This window comes from Delphinus delphis, chromosome 3 (genome assembly GCF_949987515.2).
Source record: "Delphinus delphis chromosome 3, mDelDel1.2, whole genome shotgun sequence".
Lineage (NCBI taxonomy): Eukaryota > Metazoa > Chordata > Mammalia > Artiodactyla > Delphinidae > Delphinus > Delphinus delphis.
Window position 1 is genome coordinate 58,041,967 of NC_082685.1, and position 18,636 is coordinate 58,060,602.

At 38.4% G+C, this 18,636-nt stretch overlaps 1 protein-coding gene across 1 annotated transcript in view; it reads right to left on the reverse strand.

The window, feature by feature from the left end:
- The window catches only part of KDM3B (lysine demethylase 3B), a 59,190-nt gene that overhangs the window by 32,651 nt on the left and 7,903 nt on the right, over positions 1-18,636 (reverse strand). The window contains exons 2-7 of the mRNA XM_060008767.1: positions 13,290-13,457; positions 10,374-10,487; positions 7,588-7,693; positions 5,885-6,009; positions 3,709-3,783; positions 407-1,006 (exon numbers count right to left, since the gene is read on the reverse strand). Of these exons, the coding sequence (XP_059864750.1) occupies positions 407-1,006; positions 3,709-3,783; positions 5,885-6,009; positions 7,588-7,693; positions 10,374-10,487; positions 13,290-13,457 (1,188 nt within the window). The remainder of the gene's footprint in view (positions 1-406; positions 1,007-3,708; positions 3,784-5,884; positions 6,010-7,587; positions 7,694-10,373; positions 10,488-13,289; positions 13,458-18,636) is intronic.

Consider the following 18,636-nt stretch of genomic DNA (forward strand, 5'->3'; position numbering starts at 1 on the left):
AGCTTTCACATAGCCTTAATTACAGTGTTCACTGTTGCCAACACTATAATTCATTAACCTTGCCTCTCATAGGCCTGGTTGAGGCTCAACCACTACATGAACTAAATAGATAACTGAATTAAAAAGATTCCCCATTAGATCTATTTTAACAACTCATTAAATTGGGCTGTATAATCAGTTTTTGATCAGCCCAATTGTTCAGGTGACTTTTAAGAGCTGATAAAGTTTTAAAGATATATGCATTTGCCCAACGAGCAGTAAAGGACTATCCACAGAATACAATTTAAGCACATCTCAGAAATACTCCTTCCCTGTGGCATTTGAGATGCTTTTTTAATGTGTTAAGAACAAAGTAGGGTGAAAGAGTGAACCCAAATCTTGCAAATCTGCCCCTGAAACAACTCACCTCTCCTGGGGCCTGCGACCAGCTGCCTTTCTGTTTTTCCGGCCCAGTCCCTGCTGCAAGGCCAGTGTCTGAGATCCTCACCGTGGTTGGGGTGGAGCTGGCGGTAGTGACCACAGCTGCTGAAGCCACCATACCCTGGCCAACTTGTTCCAGTGTTTTTCCTGCCTCTTTATTTTCGGCTCCACCCACCTCTGGGGCCAAAGGTGTCTGACCTGTGGCTGTAGAATATGGAGTGAAAGGTACAGGTGTGTCCCCACCTATGGGCTCATCCTGCACCACCAGAGTCCTGCCGTTTTCTTTGGTGTAAGTGGCAAAGCGAATGTTGCGGTTAATCTGGGGGACAAATGTAGTCGGTGGCTGCTTGGCTCTCTGATCCAGCCCTGGCTCTCCACTGGCATTCCCTCCTTTCCAGGGCCCTCGGCTTGCCTCACCTCCATCGCTCCCATTACTGTCTACTTCACCCCTGTCTCCTTTTAATTTCTTTGATGCAGGGTCACACCCAGAGTCCGAAGCACTTTTCCTCCTCCGGCCATCTTTCCCCTCTATGCTCTCTCTCTTCTTCTTTCCTTTGGAAGATTTTACTGCTTTTAACGTACCCCCCTACAAAACAAAATTCAAAAAAGATTTATTACAAGGGACTTTCCATCCTGTGAAAACCATAAACCATTAGCTCTTTCCCATCTCTAGAAGCAGACAATCAAAGCAGGTACAGATTGCCAAATTCCAATGCCAGCTCTAAGACATCCCCTTTTGTTAAAAAGCTCCAATCTTCCTGTGATTCAATTTATGCACACATATTCAAGATAATGGTTACTAAGAAGTTAACTCACTTGGCAAACCTTCCCTTAAATAAAATCCACTACTTCCTCAACTGGACTTTTTTTAGGATTTTAAAAATTTGTGGAATTTCTTTTACAAAATAGACTGCTAGGCTGGGAACTTATTTGCCTCTTGATGAAAAACAAAATCTGCTTTACTTTTATATTTATCTCCTTGTTTGACAGAAACTGGCATTTCAACTATTGAAAAATAAAATCTCTTCTATCCAGAAGTCATTAAAAACTGGTGACAACTTAACAATAGGAAAACCATGAGTCTGTGACCAGAGCAAAAGTGAGCCCAACAGAAACAAGTCTGAATTGCTCTTATGGACACTATAAAGACACAAACAATCTCCAGAGCTTATTTCAAAGCATTAGACAGGGAAAAGCTAAAAAGGCAGGCTACCATAACCAAACAACCAAATCTCTTAGCTCTTCCAGTAATTTTAGCCTATCACATGAAATCTTATTTGTGCCTTATTTGAGAGGTCAGACAACTTTAAAAGACACAGAATTAAAAGGGGGCAATTCCTATCTCTGAATAAAAACTCTTTCCCTGAGAAGGACAAGAGGACAGGGGCTTGGGACAGAGCTAACATTCTCTCAAGCAACTTATATCTGGAACAGTCTTAGATTGGTATCCCATCATGAAGCAAGTTTTCATTTTAGCTTCATTTAGCTAACTTTCAGACAGTTTTATTCAGATAACACGTTGGGGTGGCAATAAGCTAGAGACATAGTTATTTGGCCATTATTATTTACCAACTTGATTACTCTAGTCTTACTGCCTTTAAATACTTATAGATTCTTTGTGCAGATCTATCTTTGTTGTAATCATTATTATAGCTGTTATAACTGAAATTTTTTCAAATTTTACATTTCTTCTTGCCAGTTCTAGTTTTTTTTTTCTTCTTTTTTTTTGCTGCCTTCATTTCTGTCTTTTCTCCCTTAATTTCCTTCTACAAACCTTAAACAAAGCTCAAGATTTATTTGTTTCTCCCATGCCTTTGGTAATATTAATCTAAGTTTCTAAATCTTTCGTTCAAGAACTGTTTCTGTTTGTTAAGAATTGCTTTCAAAAAAAAAAAAAGAATTGCTTTCATGTGATCCTTTTAAAACCTTTTTACCCTTTCTTCAACCTCCATCATCACCCAGTTTTCAGTGCTGTGAAGTACGGAAGTACAATCAGTGAAATCTCTCCTTTCTTTCTTGCTCACTCTTTTAAGGAGATGAGGTAACCATGGATCTCTAAGAAGGGTTACTGCAAAACTTGGCAGAACTGTCAATAATTGTACTTTGCTAGCTAAGAAGATAGTCACATCATGGCAAAGCTGAGAAGGGAAGAATCAACATCTGTTGCTGAAAACCACAGATCTCACCTTTAACTCATTTGGCCAACTTACAGAGCCTGGCTCAGAGCAATCTCCCTGATCAACAATTTACATGTATGCCCTACTTACAGTGAGCTACTCACATGTGAGTAGAAAGACTAGGACACTGAGACCAGTACTCTCTAGCTATACCTGGGCAGCTAAACAGTACCTGACATATAATAGGTGCTTAAAGAATGAATGAAATAAAGAAGGAAATAAAAGAGGGACCCAATATGGCATCAAAATAACAAGTGTTTTTCAGCCACATAAACACAGTCAAGAGACTTATCCTATTTGTAATAATATAATATGTAGTAAAGAACTATTAAATGTAACCCTGATTCTTCTTTTCCTACCCTAATCTTGTTTTATCAAGCCAAAAATGACTGGATAAAGAAGATGAGGAAGAACTGTATACTCAGCAGGAGTAGCCAAGAGAGCAATACTACGCAGGTGCTAAAAGACTATAAGGAATATATGGACAGAAGGCTGTCCAAGTCAATGTCCTACTGAAGGAAACTCATACAGGATTCCTTGATTGGTTCAGGCACTGATATATAATGTATCTTTTTATGGGTTATGTTAATTCTCAATGAACTAAGAGTTGGCCTGATTCACAGTAATTATGGAGTAATCCACTGTGTGCTGAGCACTGAACTACACACCAGTTTGATTTGACTCTTCTTGGGATATGGAATTTCAGATTTCCTTGGAGCTCACTACCACCTAATGGAAAGAAAAAGAGGATGTAGCTTCTCCTCCATTTCTTATTACTGGGTAGGTCATGAATATTTCTACTGCTTATTACAGCTTTGTCTACTGTATCTTTCAAATATATCTGTCCTGAAAAAATGTAAGAAAAAAATAGGCCATGGATTTTAAAACAGCTAGGCAACATAGCCATGATGAAAAGGGTTTGCTCAGACTAGGTCTCTTTCTTGAGATTATCCTCCCTCAACTGGACAAGACCGTGGAGAGAGCAAGAAATGTACAGTGGTCAGAGATGAAACCCAAAGGGTATCCGTGGATAACACACACATAAGGAAGTCTATGTAACAAGATAACGCAAGCTCATGAGTCTGCTCAGAGACTCAGTTCATTACTGTACCTCGCTCTGAGGCGCTGAATTATCCATCAGCATCACATGGATCAGTCTGGGATCTACGGACTTGATCTCACCACTCTACAGTAGGAGCGGGATAGAAGAAAATATGAAAAAAGGAAGAAAAAGATTTAATGCCTTGTCCACCAAAGACATAATTATGTATTTTTCTAATCTATGTAATTATCTCTATTTGTTTCTACTCCCCTGCTAGAATGAAAGCTCCATGAACAGGGATCTCTACTATGTCATTCACTGCCAGAATAACAACATCTGAAACAAGGTCTAGAATATGGTAATCACTCAAATATTTGTTAAACGAATGAATAAAAAAATTTCATTCAATGCCCAAGTGCCCCTTTTAGGGATATGAATTTCAAATTCTGCAACTCTAAAACCTTCCTATTCTGAAATTAAAAAAACAAAAAACCTTCAGAACCAGTAATCATTAAAAGCACCACTCTACTATTAAAAAACAAAAGGTTTTGGGAGGGGCCAATTTGACAGACATCGTCAGATTTAATGTGCATATTCTTTGACCTAGCAATTACACACTTAGGAATTTGTTCCAATAAATAATGTGAAACAGTATACAATGATATATGCCCAAGGATATTCACTGCAGCATTATTCGTATTAGTGAAAATAATACAAATTATTTAAACGTCCATCAATTTTAAATTAAATTAGTTATGATACATCCATTCAGTGAATAGTATGCATCTATTTTAAAAGGACAAAGTATTGATAGATTTCTATATATATTTACACACAAAGATGCTGACAATCTAAAATTAAGTAAAAAAGGTAAATCAAAGAACTATATGTATCATATGATCCCATTTGTTAAAAAAGTATGATTTATATAGCTATCTCCTAAATGGACAATATATAAATATCATACACACACACACACACACACACAAGATATTTGGAAGCATATGGAATATACACCAAACTGTTAATGGTGATTACCACTGTGGGGAGTAACATTTGCCTAGGGGAAGGGATGGCTTTCAATATCTATTTTATATATATGTGTATCATTTGAAATTTGTAAATGAGGATTGAATAATTTAATAAATAAAATTCAATAAAGAAATAACTAAAATCATTTATGTTTACATTACATGTGACTGCTGAGGGCAAGTCTGAAACCAATTCAAAGATATCATAAATACATACGTGTTTGCCTCAAAATACTCTGCTATTGTTTTTGTTTTTGGCTGCACTGTACAGCACGTGGGATCTCAGTTCCCCAACCGGGGATCAAACCTGCACCCCCTGCAGTGGAAGCAGTCTTAACCACTGCACCATCAGGGAAGTCCCCAAATATTCTTGTTGTTTTGAGAGACAATTCTCCAGGTAGCTCTAGATGCTATGTTTTTTTCTATTTATTGCTTTAGAAACAATTCATTTTTCAGTATCTAAGGGGGAGTGGCATAAGTATTATAGAAGCAAATGCTAACTGATTAGATTTTTAAATACTAAGCCTTCTGAATATGATAAAATAATGATAATACCACTTCACATTTGTATACCCTTTCATAGAATTCAAAGCACTTTCAAATACATTATCTTAGTTCCCAAAAAATATGCTGTGAGGTCAGGGGGTGGTTACCTAATTAACTCTAATTTACAAATGAGAACACTGAGGTTAAGAAAGTTGAACAGTCTTTCTCAAGGTGATAGAATCAATAAGTGATAAAACCAGGGGGGACTTCCCTGGTGGCACAGTGGTTAAGAATCCGCCTGCCAATGCAGGGGACACACGTTCAATCCCTGGTCCGGGAAGATCCCACGTGCCACAGAGCCAGTAAGCCCGTGTGCCACAGCTACTGAGTCTGCGCTCTAGATCCCGCGATCCACAACTACTGAGCCTGAGTGCCACGACTACTGAAGCCTGCACGCCTACAGCCCGTGCCCCGCAACGAGAGAAGCCACGGCAACGAGCAGCTCACATACTGCAACGAAGAGTAGCCCCCGCTCACTGCAACTAGAGAAAGCCCATGCGCAGCAACGAAGACCCAACGCAGCCAAAAATAAATTAAAAAAAAAAAAACAGTGACAAAGCCAGAGATGGAACCCAAGTCTTCTTACATGTAATGAAGTGCTCCCTTTTCCTACACCACCCTGGGTAAGGGGATGGATGGACCTCAGACAAAATAACACAGAGCCTCACCTCAGTTACAGACACCTCCATAAGACGGGTGATGGAGTCTTGATGGCTTACAACACCACAGAGCCAACTTTCTTCTCCCTCTGGCTGGTATACTTTGACCCTGTGACCTTGAACGCTGTAGGGACCTAAAGGAGAGATTAGTCAGTATTGAGTATTTTTGGCTAAGCTGTATTTCATGATTGTTTCTAAAAACAGAAAGAAAATTATATAGTGTAAATACTTGGCACTTTTAATCTTCTTGTATGGAGTTGAATAAATGAGCAATTTCAGATTTACCATACACAGCAATTTAAAAACAAAACATAGTTTTTCCCAGAGACTTTTGTAAATTGTTTATTTGGAGATTTCTTAGAATGTCCCAGGCCTCCGATTCTACCTTATCTCAATCTTCCAATTCTAGAAAGTAATACAGGGAAGAGAAAAGAAACTTACAAATCAAAAACTATAGGTAATGTGAAAATCTACTCAGATCTATCTGACATATACATTAAAAAAGTGGGAGGCCAGTAAGTTGAATGTACTATTTTGTTATGTTACCATAGGAATGATATATAACCATTTACACTTTGCTATCTGACTTTCATTACAGTAGGTGGAGAGTTCAATTTATGAGGTCTCCAGCCTCTGCACTAATAATAGTCTGAACAAATATAGCACCTGTCTTCCTAGGAACACAGAGTTTCAAAGATATTACTTTAGCAGCAGGTAATGTTACCCTGCAATTTCAACTGGCCCTCCAAGAAGGACAGTTTCTCTCACCTACATATCTTATACATTTGAGACTAGATAGCTAAATCACTGCTTATTTTAAATTATTATCTTTCAGAGCTACAATTAAGCTTAAATTTTCTATACATACTCATAAACATCTCTACCTCTCATTCTGTCCACTTGATTTTTTTCTCTCTGCTATTTTTCCTCACATTCTTTCCTCTTCCATACCTTTCCTTGATTATTAAACATCATTTTACCCTGATACTTTCCTTTCCCAAAGAGGCAAGTTTTCTTACCTTTACCTATTTAGATTTAGTTTGACAAAAGAGAACCAAGGATCCTATTTCATTGAAAAGCATGATTATCACGAGGGTCAGAAAGGACGTAGAGTAGATGTACAACACGAAGGGAAGGATAAATGAGGCAACAGTCTACCTTTTGCGTAGAATCTTGGGCAAAATCTGTATGTGAACTGAAAAAGCTAATAAAAGCTAGTAATTCTTTTTTGTTTTCATTCTTAAAAATTTACATGCTGTTAATGTGAATGAGTCTGTGGACACCTTTCTTTATGAACATACCTTACACTCTAAGTTGTTATTTGTTGTTGTTAACAGTCTTTAGAGCATACCTTATAGACAGTAATGCTCAACAAGGGCAGAGACTTTCCAGTTCATGGTTATATCCTCAGTACCTTAACACTGTGTCTAGTATGAGGTTAGTACTTAATAAATATTTAAGAAATGAAAAAAAGAAAGACAAAATTGCATATTACGAAATGTAATACAAAAGGAAATAGTGGTCTGAGTGAGATCTTGTTTTTCCAATCTATTCTAGAGATCTAGCTAACTGGAGTTACTCTTGACACCACCCACAAAAAGAAGACAAGCACAAATGTTGAGAGTTGCATGGTGTCCCCCCCATTCTATCACTTTCAACACTGACCATACACCTGATTCAGAATTCAGGGACAGAGGACCACCTGTTCTTACCTCGGCTAAATATCTCTTGCAGCTTTTGGTCACTGATCAAAGCATTAACTGTTTCTCTCAGAGCAGCATGTTCCAAAAGAATCTGGTTTTGGCTATCTGTTCCCATCTGATAAAGATAAAAGAAGAAAAAACGGAATATTGAAGTAAGTACCAATAATATCTAACCAGAAGAGAAAAATTATACCCCTGAGGAGCTCTACATCAGCATTTGCCAGAGAATGTTCCATAGAAACCTAGTCTCACAAGATGCTCTACAAAAGTTAAGGATGCTAGGGGAATTCCCTAGTGGTCCAGTGGTTAGGACTCCAAGCTCTCACTGCTAAGGGCCCAGGTTTGATCCCCAGGTAGGGAACAAAAGTCCCACAAGCCAAGTGGTGTGGGCCCCCCCAAAAAAGTTAAGGATGCTAGGATCATTTAGGTTTAGGAAATATTATACCCCCATTGAACAAGGTGGGGGGGGGTTAGGGACACCAACTGCTTCCCCACCCCATGCAGTCAAAAATCTGCATATAACTTTTTTTAAAAAAAATATTTTCCCGACGTTTATTGGTTCTACCAGTTTGTGGTTTGCCTTTGTGTTTTCTTTTCTTTTTTAATAAATTTATTTATTTATTTATTTTTGGCTGCATTGGGTCTTTGTTGCTGCACGCGGGATTTCTCTAGTTGTGGCGAGCGGGGCTACTCTTCGTTGCTGTGTGCGGGCTTCTCATTGCAGTGGCTTCTCTTGTTGCAGAGCACCGGCTCAAGGCGCGCGGGCTTCAGTAGTTGTGGCTCGTAGGCTCTAGAGCGCAGGCTCAGTACTTGTGGCACATGAGCTTAGATGCTCTGCGGCATGTGGGATCTTCCCGGATCAGGGATTGAACCCGCGTCCCCTGCACTGGCAGGTGGATTCTTAACCACTGCGCCACCAGGGAAGTCCTGTATTTATTGATACCCTAAGTTTATGATGTCTGTTTACAAGATGAATCATCTGTCAGTACACTACATCAAGACTGCCTCATATAATACAAAACACTAGATGTTATAAGTATTAGTAACACTAGATATCAAAAATGAAAAGATAATGTGAAAAAAATTCGTATTAATTTATAGGTACTGTATTTACTGAAAAAAATCCACATATAAGTGGACCCGTGTAGTTCAAATCCGTGTTGTTCAAGGGTCAACTGCATACTATATCTTTCTACATACGACAGTATATTAAAGGCTCTGAGAAGACATGTAGGAAAAAAACATGTTTAGGTCAGCGTTTCTAAACTTATTTGACCACAAAACATTTTATTCCATGTAAATCTTTTTGTTTATTTTGATACTTATCCGACATTCACTGAGTGCCTATTCATATAAGCACTAGGATTACGAGATGAATAAAGCAAGATTGATGAGAGGGTGTGAGGCCTAATGAGGGAGGAAGACATATCAACAACAAAAAAATCATTAATATTACACAGAACACAGTTCAGGAAATACTGCTCTTGGCTGCCTCAATAAGACAGCAAAACTCTTGGAAGTCTCCTAATTTTTTTTTTTTTTTTTTTGCGGTATGCGGGCCTCTCACTGTTGTGGCCTCTCCCACTGTGGAGCACAGGCTCCGGACATGCAGGCTCAGTGGCCATGGCTCACAGGCCTAGCCTCTCCGCGGCATGTGGAATCCTCCCGGACCGGGGCACGACCCGTGTCCCCTGCATTGGCAGGCGGACTCTCAACCACCGCGCCACCAGGGAAGCCCGGAAGTCTCCTAATTTTTAACCTTCAGACAGTAACCCTTACAAGTGAGAAATAAATATTGTCCTCCATAAATTCTGAAACGCTAACTCAGACACTAGTTTGTTTAAACTACTAACTTATCCCTTTTTTTGTAACTAAAAATATACCTAAGCTCTTCAATATTTAATGTTGCTTGGAACCAGCCCAAATTCCCAGCTTCCCTGCCACAGACGTAAGTATAGGACCTCTTAGACTCAAGTTATAGAAGCAGCCACCTCTGGGAAGCCATCTCTTCTGAGGAAACCCTTAGAGTTGTGGTCTTAAGTGGTTTCAGGGTTGGGTGGGGGTGTGTAGAGGAGGAAAGAAGCCTCAGCTACCAAATATACTTTTCAAGAGAGCAAAGAAACTTTAAAAGGTACATGGAATTACTGGGAGGAAGAACTTGATTCAATGTTAAAAGAAAAGGGGACAATATAATTAATTGACTTATACTGCCACCTGTGCAGACTGATGATAGCCAGACCAATACATTTGACCTCTGAGATAATCATGGGGTGTTCTGTGGGCCCCTCAACCCAGCCTTTCCAAGATTAAACTGATGTTTTATCCTCCCTAAAATGTTGCTTTTTCTATTATTCCATCTCTTTGAAAGCATATACCATCAACTGTGGCATCCATGGAATTGTTTTACTCCATTGTTCTCATCTGGGCTGATTTTGCCCCCTCTGGAACAACTGGCAGTGTTGGGAAACATTTCTGCCTATCACAACTCAGTGCTGGCATCTAGTAGGTAGAGGCCAGGGATGCTGTTAGACATCAAACAATACACAGGATAGCCCCCTATGAAAAAGAATACTGACCAAAAATGTCAATATCGTTGAGGCTGAGAAACCTTGGTTGAGACTGTTGAGAAATAATATTAAAATTTTAATCTAAGATTCCCACCATTCTCTGTAATTTTATAACGATATTAAAAATATTATCTGAAATAAAAAAGGAGGGTAAGCACCCTATTTATAATCAACAGAGAAATTAGCAAGGAGAGAAATAAGTTTAGGACTAGACCAAGTGTTAAGTACCTGGAACAAATGCAACCCATTAGCATCTGACAGGAAACGAAGCTCTCGATCCAGAAGGTATTCAACTGGAACCACAGAACCCAAACCGAGTTTATCTACTAGGGGAGTGAAAGTCTGTGAAGTACAATGACAAGAAATTGATTAGAACTTGGAAAAGGAAATAAATAACAATTCAACTGAATATCTAACTGCAGAGAAAATATCCATTATTAATGTATCTTTCACCCCAGTAAATATAGATAAGCTAAAGCATAAGTCCTCAGAGACATTCCCAACCTAGCATCTGCCCTTCAAATAATCATATGAAGCCAACCAGAGCATAAAGTCAGTTCAATACTCTTATTTACAGCTAAAAAGGACAAGAAGAACGGGAAATTCCTCATTCTCTCTAGCGATCTGACTAATCTTGTCAGGCTCCAAGAGGGCTAAATTACAGTAAGTTTCCAGAATGAAGAGTCACACCATTATCATCTCTGGAACTTCTGAAACCTTAATGAGATTTCTAAAATGATCAGTGGTATAAATATGCATGGGCAAATTCACATTACTGTTTCGTAAATAAACTGCCTACTAAAGTCACCCAGGGACCCAGATCCATTTGAGCTTCTTCTAAAAGTTCAACTAGAAAGTGGTCTTAAAAACAAATGAAAAAAGACAGTTCAGTAAGTGATGATATGTATAATCAATAGGTTAAGAAGTTTTGTTTTGAATATTATTTAATTTGGTTAATAATAGGAGAATTAGATTTTTTTAAAAAATCTATTTATGCCTACACTTTGCTAAAAGAACAGATAGAAACAAATGGATACTCTCAGAATTAAATTTTACAGCACTATTTTGTCTGACTTCAGAAAACAAAACTTAATAATTAAAAAAACAACAACAAAAAACTTTAGGGAATTCCCTGGTGGTCCAGTGGTTAAGACTCCATACTTTCACTGCTGTGGGCCTAGGTTCAATCCCTGGTCGGGGAACTAAGATCCCACAAGCCATGCTACATAACCAACAAAAGCAAAAATAAACAAGTGGGACTACCTCAAACTTAAAAGTTTCTACAAGGCAAAAAAATGATCAACAAAATGAAAATGCAACATAAGGAATGGGAGAAAATATGTGCAAATCATATATTTGATAAAAGGTTAATATTCAAAATATATCAAAAAAAACCTCAAAAAAAAAAAAAAAAAAAAACCTCATACAACTCAAGAGCCAAAAACCCCCACAAATATCCCCAGCTGACAGCCAGCAAGGAGACTGGAACTGAATTCTGCCATAAACATGGGAGGTTAGAAGAGGACTACCTACTATAGATGAGAACATAGCATTGCAAACACCAATTTTTGCCTTGCAAGATTCTGAGCTAAGAAGTAGGACACAAAGTGTCTGTACTTCTAACTTACCCAATTAATAAATGGGTATTAATTTAAAATGCTAAAAACAAAACAACCCCCCCCCCACAAATAATCTGATTTAAAAATGGGCAAATCACCTGAATAGACATTTTTCCAAAGATAGATGAATGGCCAACAGGTACATGAAAAGGGGCTCAACTGCACTAATCATCAGGGAAATGCAAATCAAAACCACAATGAGTAATCACCTCACACCTCTTAGAATGGCTATTATCAAAGACAAAGATGACATGTGCTGGCAAGGATGTAGAGAGGGGGAACTCCTGTGCACCATCAGTGGGAATGTAAATTGGTGCAGCTACTATGGAAAACAGTATGGAGGTTCCCCCCCAAATTAAAAATAGAACTACCATATGATTCAACAACCCTGCTTCTGGGTATTTATCCAAAGGAAATGAAATCATATCTTGAAGAGATATCTGCAACCCCATGTTCACTGCAGCAGTATTTACAATAGCGATGACATGGAAACAACCTAAGTGTCCAGTGATGGATGAATGGATAAAGAAAATGTGGTGTACACACACACACACACACACACACACACACACACACACGAATATTATACACAATGAAATATTACTGAGCCACAAAAAAGGAGGAAATCCTGCTATTTACAACAACAGCTGAATCTCCAGGGCATTATGCTAAGTGAAATAAGTCAGAGAAAGACAAATATGGTCTGATTTCAATTACATGTGGAATCCAAAACAACTGAAATCAGACATAGAGAATATACTGGTGGTTGCCAGGGGTGGGGGAAGTGGGGGAAATGGATGAAGGTAGTCAAAGGATATAAACTGCAATAATAAGATGAGTAAGCTGTGGGGAGCTAACCTATAGCATGGTGACTATAGTTAATAATGCTGTACTGTATACTTGGAAGTTGCTAAGAGAGCAAATCTTAAAAGTTCTTACCACATATGTGTTGTGAGAAGCAAATTAGATAATATGTAGGAAAGTACTCTATAAAACAGTGAGATTATTATACCTTATTGAGATTATTAAAGTGTTCTGCAAAGTTAAAAAAAAAAAGTTCTTACCACATACACAAAAACCTATGTGAGACAATGGATGTGTTAATTAACTTTATTGTGACAATCATTTCACTATATATAAAAAAATCATCACATTGTACACAAACTTACAAAATGTTATATATGTCAATTCTATCTCAAAAAAGCTGGAAAAAAATAAAATAGTTTCTATGGAAAAAAAAGACTTTAAGGATTACAAACATTGTTTCATTACATAACTATGAGAAAAGAAAAGGTAAAAAATTATTTAGAAACAAAGTATCAAATATTATCTAATACAAAAAGTATGGGAAGACACAGGAGAAAAGATCTCTCCCAGTTTTTGCTCTGGTAACTTCAGAATCAAAGTGTGTTAAGGACAAAGCCCTGGGAGTTTTGGGAATTCTAAAGAGTTCAGCTATTGGGTAAATACCATATAGAATAGGAATAAAGCCCAAATATGTTCCTAGCTAATAAAAGTCACTCACCAGGGCTGGCCATTGTGCAATTGAGACTCGAGTGCCCTGGACAAGGACTGGGTCCTTCCGGGGTGCCCATACTAGAGACCCTTCCAGCAAAAGTACAATAACTTCTTCAGCATGAACTTTAACCCAGGAGTGTTGCTTCCAGCTACAGCCATCAAATTCTACAAAGATCTGGAAAAAGAGATAAAAAGCCATCTTGAGGTCACATTTGGAAAAATCCCACACTATAATATAAAAACAAACACAAACCCCCTGTTTTGAAAAACTGACTAGGTAAAATTCTACTACCTTGTTTTTAAGTTCTTTTAATGGATTTCAGTAAAAACCAATCTTACTTCAGAGCCAGGAAGTTGGTCTCATCCTCACTCGGAAAAGAGCGTACAGATTTAAGGGGGCGTGAGTTATCTACAGTTAGTAATTTCTAGCTGTGATCCTACTGAGATTTACAACTCTTAGTTTCCAATTCACATCTAAGCACACTAGCTGGGGGCTTACTATGTATAAGGCACTATGCTAGGTTCAGGAATACAGAGGGGAATCTAGCACACTTCCTGGTTTCAAGGAGCTCACAGTCTAACAGGTAGGAAGAGAAATTTTTTATACTTCTACTGAAAATGACTGTGAACTTTTTTTTTTTTTTTTTTTTTTGCGGTACGTGGGCCTCTCACTGTTGCGGCCTCTCCCGTTGCAGAGCACAGGCTCCTGACGCACAGGTTCAGTGGCCACACAGCTCACGGGCCCAGCTGCTCCGCGGCATGTGGGATCTTCCTGGACCGGGGCATGAACCCGTGTCCCCTGCATCGGCAGGCAGACTCTCAACCACTGCGCCACCAGAGAAGCCCGACTGTGAACTTTTAAAATTAATTTTTAATAGGTTATATATACACGGTACACAATGCAAAAGGATAAACAATTTAAAAAAAAAAAACAACTCCCAGTCCCAAGTGTGGATTTTTAAAGTACCACTGACTGCCAGGAGTGATCTCTTATCTGCTAGCAGAGGCACACCGTTGTCACAATGCTTTGCTTCCTCCCAGAAAAGATACTCCACCTTTTCAGATATACTTAAGTAGAATCTTTAAAGAGTTTTTGAAAGCAATTCATATTAAATGAAACTACATTTTTCTAATAAATAGTATGCTTAGGTTTAACTTTTCCATATAAATTCTGACATTGGAGCATGTTCTACACAGCAATAAAAGCAATACATAGGCATATAGGTATCAATATTTAGAACAGATATATCTAGTGCCTAAAATATAGCTGGTTACAAAATAAAGGCTGGAGTATTTATATCCCACTTCATTTTCAAAGAATTTTAGTTGGCTTTTGGGAAACATATACAATAAGATGCTAAAATATCAATTAAAAAACCAGGGCTAAGCAAACTACAACTACAATTGTTGTAACAATTGTTAAAGTGTAAAAAGAGGGAAAACTTAAGCGGGCAATAGGGATCTATACAGCTGTATGACTGAGTGACATATGATGAATGATTGATTGATTGATTGACTGACTTGGCTCTGAGCTTCCTAAAGGCCAATCTGAAAATGGAGAGGTCAGTGGCATATTCATCACTGGCAAAAAGTAGAACACAAACCAGTTTCTCAGAGAAGCAACACTTTTCCAACTACTTGGCTCTACAAGAAATTTCTCACATGACACTCCCTAAGGCAGCAATGAGTGATGTAGGACAACATCAGAATCCCCACAGCAGTCATTCCCAACTAGGAATCACAGAGTTACCAGGAATATCTTAAGTACTAAGGGTACAAAGCATTTCCTGTAGACTAAATACTAGAGGTCTGGTACATGTGTCACCATCATTTTTCAAATATATGTAGATCATATAATGAATAAAGTTCAAATCCATTAGAATTGTTACTGAAGTCACAACAACTTTTGTCAGTATATTAGTTCCCATCCAGTCAAGCTAAAAATTAGAGTTACAACTATATGAAAATTTACGATACTTATACTTGAAAAGTGTGGAACCACTCAGTAGCCTAGCATTAGGCTTAATCTCTTCACAGGTAATAAATACTTGTGAATTGAAGTGCACTGCTGGAAAAGCTATTCCAGAAATTAAATTCATTATACAAAGCTCCAGTTTTATTATTTATATTATAACAATATTTTATTATTTATAATATACCAAGTAACCTTCATTTCTACTTAAAAAAAAAAATGATGGGAAAATAAGGCTCAGAAAGGGGAAGCATGATTTTACTGCAATACCTTTAACATGTGAACGGGAAAGAACATTAAACTGCAATACATTTAACGTATGAATGGGCTCACTCATATATTCACATATGTTCTAGGGGAATCAAACACAACTTTAAGTAACTTACTGATAACTGGAAAAAGATGTATTCAAACTTACATTTAAGTGCAGACTCAGGCACCAGGAAAGGTAGTAATGGACAGAGCTTGGGGATTATGTTCCGGGAGGCTTGGATTTCAGTCTTAGCCCCACCCTCTACTAATCACAAAACTTGAGCAAATCACTCTCCCCTCCTCAAGTCTTGGTTTCCTCCCTTGTGATAAGACACACCTGTCTTACTTACCCTCAGAGTGGTTGTGAAGATTAAATAAAGTAATAGATTCAAAAGCACTTTGGTCAACTGCAAAGCACTACTTGGGCAATAACATGCCATAAGATAAACAGAAATAAAATAAAGTATAGGGGGTGTTCAGAGGCAGGAGAGATCACTTCAGGTGTGCAAAGGGACTGATATGGGCTGAGGTTAAGGGAAAAAAAAAGTCCCAGTCAAGTTCTAGGATGGCCAGGAGCTATAACACACTGGGGAAGGAGTGGGAAATGAGACTAAAAAGACTAAGAGTCAATGTGGAAGACCCCGAATACTGGGATAAAATTTGGGTTCATCCAGCTGCCAATGGGAGATGTGTGTATGTGTGTGTGTGGGTGTGTATATGTGCAATTGCCATTAAAAGGTTTCTGACTGAGGTCAAAATTGAACAAAACAGTTGGTTTTAGGACAACTCAGCTACTCAGTGGATGTAGATGGTTTAGAGTTGGGGGTGGGGTGGGGAACAGGGGGTGTTCTTACATGACCTAGAGTGGGAGCAGTGAGACTAGGAAGGAAGTTACTAGTGCTTGTGAGAATCGATGAGTCCTATCATCAAGCATGATGATTGGCTGGATATAAGGGTAAGGAAAAATTGAAAAATGACTTGGATTTTGAACCCGAGACTAGGAGAACAGTGGTCCCATTACTGTTCAGTGGTGCCATAACTGATGTCTGGAGGAGGCAATAGCTGAAAGACAGACAAGACCTTGCAAGCCATGAAAAGGAGCAGAGACTGTTGAAGCCCCAGGCGGAGTCTGACCCTGAGTGACACAGTACTCTACTGGGCATTACTTAGAAAACCGGAGGTTGAGGCTTCATGGTGCCTGACAGCTAGGTGCCATGCTATAGTTCTAATCCGCCAACCACTTTAAAAATCAACATACGAGGGCTTCCCTGGTGGCACAGTGGTTGGGAGTCCGCCTGCCGATGCGGGGGGCGCGGGTTCATGCCCCGATCCGGAAGGGTCCCGCATGCCGCGGAGCGGCAGGGCCCGTGAGCCACGGCCGCCGGGCCTGTGCTCCGCGGTGGGAGAGGCCACAGCGGTGAGAGGCCCGCGTAACGCAAAAAAAAAAAAAAAAAAAATCAACATACGAGTCACAAAATTCTAAGTCATACCAACACACAAATATAAGAACACACTAAAAAATCACTGTACGAAAGCTGTAACGATTTTAATTCTTTGTAGATAAGAACTTGAACATTTAAAAAGTTAATATTCAGGAATCCTATCATCACACATCTGAAAACACCATGGAAAAGCTGAAATATTTGAAAGTCATATTTCACCTAATTTAAGGGCAATTATTTCCTAACCTGCCTGGGCAAAGGAATAAAGTGTTGAACTTGACAACCACAGTGCTATATGTTCTAGGATCAAGCAACAGCTCTAGGCTAATAATACAAATATGTTTTGAGAGCAATACGGAATATGGATATATGTAAACATGTTCTACCAGCATTAAGGCTTGTTTCTGGCCCTAGCACTGTGCTTCACCTCCTAGCTAGAGATGGAGGGAGTTAGAACATATAAGGTGAAGAATCATTTCAGGTCAAAGCACACAGAACATGAACTCTTAAAATGGTAGTGGCCAGGTCACAGGACAGAAAGAAGGGATATAAACTAACAAAAATCAATGGTGGTGGTTGGACTGAGTTAGAGATGGCCAAGGCAGGTTGATAATCTGGACAGAACAGAACTAAAACTTTGAGTTGATTTTTTTTTAAGTCTTTTAAAAATTTCTACTATTAGAGTAAAAGCAGCAAATACTACTATACATTGTACAGCTAGAACCCAAGGACTAGATGTGTAAAATATTTCCTTAGTTAAGAAGAGTTAGCGGTAAAACTCCTGCTTTCATTTCAAAATCTCTTTTATGGTCTATATGTGATGTACATTCATTTGAGTGACATTAAAATGAAATAAAATTTTAAAAAAATCAAATAAGTTAACCTAAGTTTGAAAAAAATCAAATGATAGTAATCTGAGTAATATAGACCTCCATGTTTATCACATAATCATGTAATAATCAGTTTGGATTCTGGTTCTCCCTAAGGCCATTCTTACTACAATTAATAAAATTATTCATTTATTCACTCACTCAACAAAAATAGAACGCCTCAAAAATATATGTGTGTGTGCACGTGTACGGCACTTGCCAGGGCTAAGGGTATCAAGGTGAATAAGGAAGCACTCAGCAGGAGGGAATAAAACCCTAGATGAGCCAACAGAGAGGTATAGAAATTATTAAAGAGTTACGTAATAAGGGCAATAATAAAGACTGAACACGCTAGAGAAGGCGTCTGCCATGGTAAACTAGAAAGGTTTCACAGAAGAGGTAGTAGTATACAAGCTGCATCTCAAAGGACAAACTATATTCTTCTGGCAGAGAAGGGAGAGAAAGACTTTCCAGCAGGTGCAAAGGCAGAGAAACTAAGAGCAGACTGAGTGTTCTAGAGAAGGATTAGGATAGGAGAGGTAATAGTATTTTAGCCTTACCAGTAAATGTTCCTTCTTTTTTGTTTTTAAACATATTATTTATATAATAACTTTTTTTTTTAAAGGAAAGAATTAACTTTGGGATCAGTTGGAAGGGAACTCATAGAGGCAAGAAACTGCAGGCAGGGAGACCAATTATAAAGTGATAAAAACCCAGGTAAAAGATGTAAAAGGCCTAAACCAATAAGACTGTGTAAATGAAAAACATATTTGAGAAATTAGAGATAAAAATAACAGGATATGGTGATGATTGTGAGAG